Source organism: Drosophila suzukii, chromosome Y (genome assembly GCF_043229965.1).
Source record: "Drosophila suzukii chromosome Y, CBGP_Dsuzu_IsoJpt1.0, whole genome shotgun sequence".
Taxonomy (NCBI): domain Eukaryota; kingdom Metazoa; phylum Arthropoda; class Insecta; order Diptera; family Drosophilidae; genus Drosophila; species Drosophila suzukii.
In genome coordinates, this window is record NC_092085.1 from 12,035,893 (window position 1) to 12,048,962 (window position 13,070).

At 47.5% G+C, this 13,070-nt stretch overlaps 1 protein-coding gene across 1 annotated transcript; it reads left to right on the top strand.

Moving 5' to 3' along the window:
* Nucleotides 1-7,153: 7,153 nt before the first annotated feature.
* On the top strand, nt 7,154-8,602 carry LOC139353753 (uncharacterized). Its single transcript, XM_070998075.1, has 4 exons — nt 7,154-7,440; nt 7,517-7,595; nt 7,705-7,854; nt 7,889-8,602. Exons 1-4 carry the CDS (start codon nt 7,154-7,156, stop codon nt 8,600-8,602), a joined length of 1,230 nt encoding a protein of 409 aa, XP_070854176.1.
* The last annotated feature ends 4,468 nt before the right edge of the window (nt 8,603-13,070 follow it).

Genomic DNA, 13,070 nt, shown 5'->3' on the forward strand with positions numbered 1-13,070 from the left:
ACTATACCTACAACTAAGTGTCGACGACTACTTGCTAAAATTAACGTAAATACAATTTATAGGTGCTTTCTGGCCGACGCCACACGACGTACTACGCATTTGCCCGGTCGTTTGAATTGGTTCGAGTCCAGAAAGAGCAGGAGCGCATCCAGGACAGAATGGGGGTGGGGGAACTGACAGGAAATGCAAAGCCGACGCCCTACAACGTACTAGGCTAGTTGGTCCGGTCGTTTGCTTGGTTCGAGTCTTTGCGGTTTCCCTTGACATATTTGGGCGGTGGACGATTTTTAGTTTCTCTGGCCGACGCCCCACAACGTATTGGGCTAGTTGGTCAGGTCGTATGCTTGGTTCGAGTCCAGAGAAATAGGAGACGGTTGTGGAGCCCGAGAATGATCGGTCAAACAACTTGTTTTCCGACGACTGGCGGGAGGGGGTTTTTGGACAGATTCCTTATCTAGACACAGCCATTCCGTTTGGAACATTTGGGATGTCTAGGAAAAGGGAAAGTAAGGGCATGTTAGCTTAGCGGAACCGCGTTGTGTAGAAGTGGCTAACACCCCTAGTTAGGGAAATTTATTTTATTTTTGTTTGGGGCTTAAATATCGGACGGTTCTTGACCGAAGAGAAACTTGAGAAGCAGAGGGAAGCACCCCCAGTTGATAAACATTCTTATTGTCGACTTATTCAGCGTTTACGTCGCTGACTGGGTATTTTGAAAAAAATCACGTAAAGCTTTTATACCAACCGTATAAATGAAGGGGGCCAAGAAGAAGGTCTTATTCCAACCCATCACCGGAAGAGTGACCCGAGCAACAACGCGCGGAGACAATCACCAACCCCGGAGTACAAGCGCGCCAAGGCTAGGAGACTCACCTGAAAGAGAGCCGTGGGAGCTCGCACAGAATCAGCCAGGACAGGTAGATACCCTGTCCGAAGAAAACAATTTGGACCAATACACTGAAATGGAAGGAGCCACCGGAGGGGAGAATCTACCCCTAGGACCGCCGAAAGGAAGATCAAGTATGCTTCCCCAATTTCAGAGGCACGAGGAGGACAACTTAGAGGCCGCCGAGAGACGTGAACAAAGATTGATGGAGCTCTTAAGGCAAAGCAATGAAATGCAGCGTGGGATGAGTGCCCAGATAGAAGCGCTGAAAGCACAGATAACAGAATTGCAGTCTCCGACATCCAGGAGACCCGAACAGAAGGGACTGCCTTCGCCGCCCCGTACTGTCCCGAATCCAACGGACAGCTTTTTGAGATACCAAGAGACCCCGCCTCTGGAACCGGTAACACAGGACATGCTCAATAGTCAGATGCACCGGTTAAGAACACCCAGGCGGATGGACACTCCATCACACAGGCAATTTAGAACAAACGAGAGGGAGTCGAGTCACCAACTGCATCCAGAGATCGATCGGAACTCATCATTCCAAGGACCGCGACCAAAAGATGTCAGATTAGACAGATGGAACCTAAAGTTCGATGGAAGCGGACGCGGCATGACAGTTGAGAGTTTCCTATTCCGCGTGGACCGACTGCAAGAATTGTATGACCTCTGCCGTCAACAAGTCTTTCGTGAATTCCATCTTCTGCTGGCAGGTGCAGCCACGAAATGGTATTGGCAGCTAATGGAGGACAAGGCAGAAGATTACGACTTTGACTACTATTCGTTGACACAGGAGATGGAACGAGCGTTTTCCACTACCGGAAGTGACCTTATGAAAGTCAAGGAACTAATGGAACGCAAGCAAGGACAGCACGAAACCTTCAGCGATTATGTCTCCAATATGCACAACTTGCATTTCAAACTAAAGCATAAAATCGATGAAGATGAATTTGTTGAGCTTTTGAAAGACAACATGAACTCCCGGATGGGCGGCTTGTTGCTAACATCGCCATTAACTTCGTTAGCGGAGTTCAAAAAGGAGGGTCTCCGTGTGGATCGCTGGTTAAAAAATACTGCGAAAAACATGCCCAGCACTACAAAGCTTTTCTAGTAGTACACAAGTTCTTACACCTTATAAACATATAAATCAAACCATTTCTAATAAATATGCTTTAATCGATCGTCAGTTGGATCAAAAGAGGAAACATTAAAACACAGATTCCATGCACCAAGTTTAAGAAAGATAATAATGTACAGAATATCCTTTAACATAAAGCAACAGCAGTGAAGATATCAGCCCGGACAGCTCAGCCAATAAAACATGAGACTCTTGATCACAGGAGTGGGTCGAAGCCACACGTGAATGGGCGCCTAAAAAGGAGAAGAAACACGGAACAGACAACGATGGTCGTACGCAGATTCCTTTTGCGAAGTCATTCCATGCGGTCCGCATCGATCACTTCGAGCCTGTTACGTACAACGACGAATCTTTAGCCAGGGGGAGGGGTGCATGTGACTAACCAGACTCATACTGGTAAAGGCAGAAGAAAAAGCAATTCGGCAATTCTCGGGTGTCGCATGGCCAGAACAACGGCCACTATCGACCTATTGGTAACCATACTCCGGTAGCTGGCAAAGCCGGCAACAGCCGGCCGTTGACTCCCAAGATAGCAGATATCAAGAAACAGTAATTCTAGGTGGGAACACCTAGTTCATCCGATCCATACCCGCAGCCAAGTAAAAGCTCTAGTCTGGTATAAAAGACCTTAGACAAATAGAGAAAGGGAGAGAATCCATTTGGGTGTCTTGCTGACGGAAGCCGGCAGCTTCGAGGGAAGGCGACTTTCCCTGGGGCAGTCGTCCATGGAGTCTTCTGCCACCAGGTCCAGCCACCAGGACCAGCCACCATATCCAACCATCTTTGAGGAGAACACAATTGCAGCTCGAAATAATCTTGTGTCGAACCAGCGCCGCTATTGCCATCAAAGAACGTGGAGAAGATCAACAATAAGGACGACATCCGACATACTGCGATGTTTGTGGACGCAGTATCCGTGATCTCCATGCTCCTGAAATTTGTTCAGCTGTAGGAACCATCCGTTCAGAGCGTAGCGACCAATAGCATACGTCGGAGAAAGTAGTGATGCAATATAAATGTGTTCATCGAGCCAACCAAAGCTAAAGTGAACTCATGCATAACCAAGGACCAATATCCTCAAATAATACAATTGGATAACAAGTGAAAATCAAGCATTCAAACATGCACTGAAATATATTTAAACCAACCGAATCAATAGACAAAGTGCGAATCATGATAAACAATTAGAGAGGACGAATCTCTCCACCAGCCGTTGAAAAAGTCGCATGCCTCTAGCATAATATATATATATTTTGTGTTTAAGTAAATTGATATACTTAAGAACAGCCGTATTTTGGTGCACGTATATTTATATATATATATCCCAAAGCCCAGGATCCGGAGCGTCGAGATCTCATCGCCCAGGATTTAAAGAGGGGGTAAGTTTGTCGGGACACGGTTCCTTTCTTATAAACATACATATATAAATATTCGTGCAGTATCCTACAGTTTTATAGACTACTATAAACTTTTTCAGCGGCGAGTATCAGCCTTGTAATTGTATGACAATTGCAAGAGCCCTCTGAGCGACGTTTGCAGTCGTGAATAGTCAGCATTTTGCTGATGTGTGCACCTTCACAGGTGGTCAAATCGATACTCTCCGCTAATACAATAATTGTTAATTAATTTAATCCCTATATGAGTTAACCAATATTATGTTATTCAACACCGGCACCCGCCGACATAAATATTATTTAATAAATTTATAATGTGAAAAAGAATTGAAAACCATGGTGTGCAAGAACTATAACAAAGGGGGGTGTGCTGACGCGAGGAGTGAAGTAGGTCAAGAACAATGACATAACATTCGACGGACAACCTTGACAATAGGGGATCGTATTGCGTGGCCCGCGACGATCCATTGGCACACGAATGTGTGAAGGGGAGGGAATATGGCCAAAACACAGCCCGATCGTATTGCGATCAAGCGACAGCTAAGCTTGTTGGGCAGTGTGGACTGATGACTGACGACTATTATTATTTTTCCAGGCACTTTTAATATTTATTCTCGTTATGTTGGAGAGGAGAGAGGCTTACCAAGGACCCACGACCCAAATACGACGTAGCTTATGCCGGCAAATGGTGCCTGAACATCGGACGCCTCTCCCTCGGCCCAAGTCCTTGTCAGGACTCGGGCACTAATATGCCCACGTAACACACACTTACCTGATTACACCCACAAGCTTCTTGAGTCGTATCTATACAACAGGACCTTCGCAGTAAGGTGCAATACAACAACATCCGACGACTACATTATCAAAGCTGGAGTCCCGCAAGGAAGCGCGCTAGGGCCTACTCTGTTCCTCCTATACACAGCGGATATTCCCACGAACGAGCAGCTAACAACATCTACGTTCGCTGACGACACCGCAATTTTAAGTCGCAGCTAGCAAACCACCTCCTCGTAGTAGAGAGGTGGCTATCTGATTGGCGGATTAAAATAAATGAAAAAAAATGTAAACACATAACGTTTACTCTCAACAGGCAAACATGCCCTCCACTATTATTGAATAATACGCAGATTCCCCAAGTCAACGATGTAGCGTATCTCGGCGTCCACCTTGACAGACGACTAACCTGGAGAAGACACATCGAACGCAAGAAAGTACATCTAAAACTAAAGGCCAGTAGCTTCCACTGGATTCTTAACGCTCGTTCGCCCCTGCGCCTGGACTACAAGGTTTTGCTCTACAACTCCACTCTCAAGCCCATCTGGACATTGGCTCCCAGCTATGGGAGAACGCCAGCAGAAGCAACATAGACATTATACAGCGCGTTCAATCGAAAATCCTGCGAATTACCACTGGGGCACCATGGTATATTCGCAACCAAAACATCCACAAGGACCTAAGCATTCTTACCGTAAAAGATGAAATAGACAAACAAAAAGCGTCCTACAACTAAAAACTCTCTGTGCACCCAATCGCCTCGCAAGACGCTTGACTTGGGTTTCCAGCCGATCCCGTCTACAACGCAACGACCTGCCAAGCCAGCTATAGCTTTCGGGCCCCTTTAGCACAACATCAGTCATATGACTGTGAGTTAGATTAATTAATCTAAGATTTGATACACTTATTTTTAGTATCCAAAGGGAGAAGATTCAATAAAGAAATAGCAAAGCATTTAAAAAAAAAAAAAATTTTGCGTTGCTGCTAGCTGACGACTCCTAACTGTTACGGGTTGCACTTGTCGATCGGCGCTCAGCAGAAGCATACATCTAAGGGCTGCTCCGCTAACGCGGAACACCGTGAAACGGGGTTCTGGCGACCGAGTAGAGGCGGTATAACCTCCATCGAAAAGTCGTGGGGAAATCCGCGGCCACCGCGGTGGCAGTCACGACATCTGGCAGCAGGTACAAAATGCAAACAACCTGGCAGTAGGTATAAAATGCAACAAATGAAAGGAATGTCGACAAAAAACGAAACTACTCCAGGTGGCAGCCACACAAGTGGAAATCTACCCGTGGGAGCCCCCACGGCCAGAGCACGGACTCTGGAGGCCCTAAATCCCATTCCCAACAAGAAACCTGGAGATACGGTGGCGAACTTGGCCGTCTCGACAGTGCCGGAGCGTTCAAGAGCAGCTCGAAGCTTCTTAGGTCACCAGTCCTGGAAAAACCCGCCGTCCCCGCGGGAAGATGATAAGATGCAGGACGCGGACAAGCGCCAAAGAGTCCCAGGCAGCCCAACCGGTGGGCAAAGAACTGCCTCAACTAAGAGGCACAAAGCGGACCAGGAGCCCACTGGACTGGAACAGCTCGCGGAGATTAGAGCGCTCCTCGACGAAGTGCGAGCGAAATGCAGGTGCGTCACATCAACATAACCATGAAAGCGATGTTCTCGAGGATAAAGTCCCTCCAAGAAGGTGCAGTGATCTCCTTAAGCCAAGTTGGAGACTCCCACTAGCAAAAAGAGCGCACGGAGTGCAACAAATGCAAAGGCCCACTCCGAAACAGCGAGAGCAAGGAGCAATAGACTCCGGGTCGTCTCCAAAAGGACAATGCCGCTCAAACGGAGCTCTGGCGAAACGCGACACATGTCCCCATGGTCACCAGCGCGGCGCAAACAGACCCGTGGCAAAGGCTAAGTCAACCCGACACGGTTCTAGACGGAGGAGAGCCCCCGACTCCACTAGCGCAATCGTCTGCGCCAAGAGCGCCATTGGGTTCACAGCAGAAAAAGAGGAGAAATCCACAAGAGGAGCATCCGAAAAACCGAGGCCCCCGAGAAAAAACAGCCGCGAGAGAAAGGCTGCTCCAAAAAGCCTCACTGCCCGGACGCCCTTATAGTGCAAGCGAATGGTAGGACCTACAGCGAAGTCCTAGCTATGGTCACCCGTAGGGACGACGGCAAGCTGCAAAGCCTCAGCACCCGAGTAAACAAGGTCAGGAGCACAGCGACCGTGACCCTTCTTCTGGAGCTCAACAGAAGCGAGGACACCAGCACGGAGGCAATAAAAGATAGCCTTGGGGCGGTTCTAGGAGAAGCGACTGCGGTGCGAGCGCAATCCGAAAGCGCGAGGATAAACGGTGGTGACTAGCGACCTTGACCCGCTAGTTGTGGCCGAAGATGTCACCGAAGCTCTGGTGGAGACACTCAGACGGCAGTGGTTGGACTGCCCAGCAAAGACGCAGAAGCGGTTCTCGGTAAGGGTAAAATTAAGTTAGGATGGTCCATCTGCAAAGTGAAGGAGAGGGACTCGCAGCCCAGGTGCTACACGTGCCTGGAGATTGGGCACATTGCTATAAAGTGCCATAGCAAAGTGGAAAGAAGCGGGTGCTACATTAAGTGCGGCAAGACGGGGCACAAATATCCCAACGAGAGCGTATGCTTTTTATGCAGAGGAACCACCAAGCAGGAAGCAGGCGGTGTCCTCACGCCGCCAAAAGAGCCGTAGCCAAACCCCGCGAATGGAAGTGATCCAGATAAACCTGAATCACTTCCGGGCTGCGCAGGACCTACTCCTGCAGTCAGTGAGGGAATGTAAGGCGGATATGGCTGTCATCAGCGAACCTTATAAAGTCAAAGACGACGGAGACTAGATAACGGACACATCGGGCAAGAAACGGCAAATCTTTTCTGGACGTGCATAAGGGTTCGGGTTTCGTCCAAACTCGTATAAGCAAAATGTGGGTCTACAGCCGCTATCTAGCACCTAGCCTCTCCACGACGGACTTTAGCCATGCACTGGACACGATCGCTTTCGATGCAAGGGGCCGTTACCCCACTACCATCGCAGGCGACTTCAACGCGTGGGCCGAAGAATGGGGGTGCCCCACCAGCAACATAAGCGGGCGAACCCTACTCAATGCCTTTTCAACGCTAGACGTTGTGCTGCTAAACGAAGGGACGCAGGACACGTTCAATTGGGCTGGAGCTGGGTCTATCATAGACCTCACATTTGTGAGCTACGCGTTAGCCCGACGCTCTCATTGGAGAGGCAATCCTATGCACAGTGGCCATACGCCCGGGAACTGGAACCCGGAACAGAGCAGTCAAGGGCTACTGCCAGGAGACGCTGAACGCCGAGGAGATGAGCAGTTGCCTCGCCGACATGCACTTCTTCTTGGTGGAACTCTGAAATAGCGACCCGCAGAAGGACATGCCTCAGAGCCAGAAGAGCTCTTTAACGGTCAAGAAGGACCAACAGGGCTTAAGCCGCACACGCCGCCTTCAAGCAAGCCAGGACGACCCTGAAGAACGCCATTCTGGACAGCAAACGGGAATGTTTGCTGAAGCTGTGCGACGCAGCCAAACAGGATCCGTGGGGTGGGGCCTACAGCGAGTTAACGGAGGCAGCCGCTCTCCAACGGACCCTGAATCCCTTAGTGAGATTGTTCGCACATTGTTTCGTTCAGGTAGCGTCGAAGAAAGCACACAGCACGAAACGGCGCCTACGTGGGAGATCGAGGAAGTAACGGAGCCGAGGTTGCTGAAGCAGGACGCAGCCTGCAGAACAATAAAGCCCAAGGACCCGACGCAGTGCCCAACAGAGCAATGAAGGTGGCGCTTGCGCTTCGGCTAGGCACTTTCGCGGAGCTCTACAATGCCTGCCTGCGCGAGGGAACATTTCCCCGGAGATGGAAAGTACAGAATCTGCTTCTACTCAACAAACCTGGGAAGCCGCCTGGTGAAGCTTCCTCCTACAGGCCAATTCGTCTGCTTGACACTGTTGACAAAGTGTTCCAGAAGCTTATCTCGAAACGGCTAAACCTGGCCATAGATGCGGTTGGTGGCCTATCCCCCACCCAGTTTGGTTTACGGAAAGGAAAGTCCACGCTGGACGCGATCCGAACGGTCACCGGGATAGCTGCGGAAGCATTACGCGGGAAGCGTTGGAAAGGCGGCACGAAGAAATACTGTCTTTTAGTCACGCTCGACAACAAAATCGCATTCAACACGGCGAACTGGACGAGGATCATGCAGGCACTAAGGCGGCAACGGATCCCGGAGTACCTCATCAGAATAGTCGACAGCTACCTTGGCGAAAGAATGCTGCTTTTCGATACGAGCGACGGCCCGAAAGAGTACATGGAAAACAATGTAAGATGGAGTACTGAGGCTTCCCATGCCTGAGAAAATCCACGTGACTGGTTTCGCGGACGACGTCAACATCACGATCGTGGCTAAGACGATAGCCGAAGTGGAGGACATGGCCAACACTGCGGTAAGGAAGGTGGAGTCATGGCTGTCACTTGCCGGGCTCCAACTCGCGGCACATAAAACAGAGGCCGTTCTTATAAGCAGCCAGGAACTCGTCGAGACGGCCAAGCTGACGGTCGGAGGAGTCGACATAGTCTCTCAAAGAGCTATAAAATACCTAGGCGTCATGATAGGCACCAGGCTGTCTTACAAAGAGCACTTGGAGTATGCCAACAAAAAGGCCGCAGCGACCGCCAGATCGCTCGCGCGGATTCTCCTGAACACGAGGGGCCCAAATCAAGAACGGAGGAAACTCATAGCGAGCGTCGTTACGTCCCAAGTCCTTTATGCCGCCCCGGTATGGGATAAAGCCGCCACGACGCCCTCGTACATGAGCGGCGTGACTCGCACGCACAGACTATGCCACAAGGGTATCCTGTGCTTTCCGGACAACCTCCGAGGAAGCTGGTCATCGCAGGTCTAGTTCCGGTAGAAGAACTAGTAAGAGAGGCAGTAGAAGTGGAAGAAACGGTCACGACCACGGACTACCAAACTATGCGCGAGGCAAGACGACCCGCGAGAGAGAGATCGATCTCTCGGTGGCAGGAGAGGTGGGACTCCGCAACTTCTGGACCCTGGACCCACGCTATCATTCCCGTCTTGAGTCCTTGGCTGGACTTCTACCTGACCCAGATCCTGAGTGGTCACGGACGCTTCCGGCCGTACCTGAAGAAGTACGGACACGATACGAGTGACGGCTCTGGAATCGAGGAGGACGCACGCCACGTCCTATTCGAGTGCGTGCGGTTCGTAGAGGACAGGACCGTCCTGGAAACAGCGACCGGTGTCAGCACTAGCCCCAGCACGCTAGTGCCAACCATACTAAGAGGCCAAGTGGAGTGGGACGCGACGGCCAAATTCGCCGCTTCTGTAATGCGAAAACTCAGGATAGCTGAGAGAGAGAAGAGAGGTCTGGAGAAGCATTGTTTTGCGGCCGTACCGCACAACTTCTGCAGTTTACGCCCATTTATTTTTCTAAATGTATATTTGTTAGTAGTAGTAATAAAGTAAAAAAGGAATTTAAAAAAAACACTTTAAAGGATTGCATACAAGAAAAATCGAAACGAGTTATAATTCCTAAAACAGATCATTTCGTCAACTCTATTTCTAATAAAAATAAATTATCTCCAAACTTTAAAAAAAGCGTTATCGAAATTTTTGTACCTAGTTGGTTTTGAAATCAATTACCCCTTAGGCAGCCATGCTAGTGTAGGCACATATGCGGTGTTTATTATACGTTCCCTACAATACTGCAGCATTTGCTTTCTCTGCCTATTTTAAAAAGTCTCTAAGTAACCAACTTGGGATAGATTTATTTCTTCAACCCCTTGTAAGCTGTTTAAAGAGTCTTGAAAGTGAAGGCATTGTCACTAGCACTGATTTAGGTCCCAAACGGGATTTTTTGTTTTATGAAACATATTGGGTGACAATTTAGGTTTAAATGAAGTTCTTGGGTTTAATACCTCCTTTAATTTCAATTCTTATTGTCCATTTTTTACTAAAACTAAGCAAGTAAAGAACAGAATTATGAAGAAGCCCTTTTGCAGGATGACCATAAGTGAGGGCATTTGTAAATAGTTATTTCCCAAATATTTCTTAATTTTATTAAAGTTAAGAAATTTATTCCACTTAAAATTTTTAATTATAGAAAAGAAATGTTTAAGTGTGGCGAAACCAAGATCGGAAGTAGAACAAAGCCTTTTAAAATTAGCCACCTTAAATCTAAATCCATTCGTGCTTTGGCTCGAGAAATGACGAACAAAACTAATTTTTATACCCGTTACTCGTAGAGTAAAAGGGTATACTAGATTCGTCGGAAAGTATGTAACAGGCAGAAGGAAGCGTTTCCGACCCCATAAAGGATATATATTCTTGATCAGGATCACTAGCCGAGTCGATCTAGCCATGTCCGTCTGTCCGTCTGTCCGTCTGTCCGTCTGTCCGTCTGTCTGTCCGGATGAACGCTGAGATCTCGGAAACTATGAGAGCTAGGCTATTGAGATTTGGCGTACAGATTCCTGAGCTTCCTACGCAGCGCAAGTTTGTTTCAGTAGACTGCCACGCCCACTCTAACGCCCAGAAACCGCCCAAAACTGTAACTCCAACAGTTTTGATGCTAGATAAAAAATTTTAACTGAAATGTATTGTTCTCATCAATACCTATCGATTGACCTAAAAAAAAGTTTGCCACGCCCACTTAAACGCCCACAAACCGCGAAAACCTGTGACGCCCACAATTTGCATGCTACATAAAAAATTTTAACTGAAATGTATTGGTGTCGTCAATACCTATCGATTTATCCAAAAATAAATTTGCCTCGCCCACTCTAACGCCCATAACGCTTAAATCTGTCTACCGCCGGTAGGTGGCGCATTTTAATCTCGCTTTGCTGCTTGCATATCTCCATTTAGCTGAGTAACGGGTATCTGATAGTCGAGGTACTCGACTATAGCGTTCTTTCTTGTTTTACATTAATAATTGGAGACTTGGTTCCTACTAATAGTCATTTTTTGGAACTTTTTGTTAATACGTTTAAAATTTATTAATAGATAAATGCAAAGCGAATTTGATGAACTCATTTTAAACCTGATAGGAAGTTAACTTCGGCAAGCCAAAGTTTGTATGCCCTTGGATTTATAATTATTAAATTTAATTCGAAATTCTAAAAAAAAACAAGGAAGAACGCTATAGTCGAGTAACACGACTATCATATACCCGTTACTCAGCTAAAGGAACCAAAGGGAAATGGAGGTATGTAAGCAGCAAAGCGAGACTGAAATGCGAAACCTACCCCTGATCACAGTATATGGTTATGTGGGCGGTAGACAGATTTAGGCATTATGGGCGTTAGAGTGGTCGTGCCAAACTTTTTTTGGATCAATCGATAGGTATTGACGAGACTAATACATTTCAGTTAAAATTGTATATCTAGCATGCAAATTGTGGGCGCCTCAGGTTTTTGAGTTTTGTGGGCGTTAGAGTGGGCGTGGCATATTCGACTATCAAACTTGCGCAGCGTAGAGAGCTACGGAATCTAAATATGAAATCCCAATTCTCTGTCTTTGATAGTTACCGAGATATCCGCGTTCATACTTACGATTTTTAGAAGTTTGTGGGCGGCTTGTGGGCTTTAAAGTGGGCGTGTCAAACATTTTTTTGGGTCTATCAATAGGTATTGATGAGAACAACACCGTTCAGTTAAAATTTGAATTCTAGCATCAAAACTGTTGGAACCACAGTTTTGGGTGGATTGTGGGCGTTACAGTGGGCGTGGCGCGCTGAAAGCTTTAGCTGCGTAAGAATCTCAGGAATCTGCACGGCAAATCCCAACAGCGTAGCTCTTATAGTTTCCGACATCTCAGCGTTCATCCGGACGGACAGACAGACGGACAGACGGAAATGTCTAGATCGACTCGGCTAGTGATCCTGATCAAGAATATACATATACTTTAAAGAGTCGGAACCCTTCCTTCTTCCTGTTACATACTTTTCGATGAATTTAGTAAGTAACTTTAAAGTAACTTGTATAAAAATGTGACCATCATGTCCAAAAAGTGTATACTTAATTGTACCCATCGCCCCCCCACATCCCCATGTGACAATATTGATCATGCATACTTTCCCTCGTTATAAGAAATTAATCTATGCAAATCCATCGAATATAGTCACACAGCCTTTGAGGCCCTGATTCCCGATAGAGAGGAATGGGAGCAGGGCCGAACGGGCACCACCAAGCCTCTCCTCCCAGGAGAGGAGAATGTCGGTATGTCCATGGCTACTTGCAAGCTATATATAAAAAACAAGGAAGAACGCTATAGTCGAGTACCTCGACTATCAGATACCCGTTACTCAAAGGGAAATGGAGATATGCAAGCAGCAAAGCGAAATTAAAATGCGCCACCTACCGGCGGTAGACAGATTTAAGCGTTATGGGCGTTAGAGTGGGCGTGGCAAAATTATTTTTGGATCAATCGATAGGTATTGACGACACCAATACATTTCAGTTAAAATTTTTTTATCTAGAATGCAAATTGTGGGCGTCACAGGCTTTCGCGGTTTGTGGGCGTTTAAGTGGGCGTGGCAAACTTTTTTTTAGGTCAATCGATAGGTATTGATGAGAACAATACTTTTCAGTTAAAATTTTCTATCTAGCATGAAAACTGTTGGAGCCACAGTTTTGGGCGGTTTGTTGGCGTTAGAGTGGGCGTGGCAGTCTACTGAAACAAACTTGCGCTGCGTAGGAAGCTCAGGAATCTGCACGCCAAATCTCAATAGCCTAGCTCTCATAGTTTCCGAGATCTCAGCGTTCATCCGGACGGACAGACAGACGGACAGACGGAC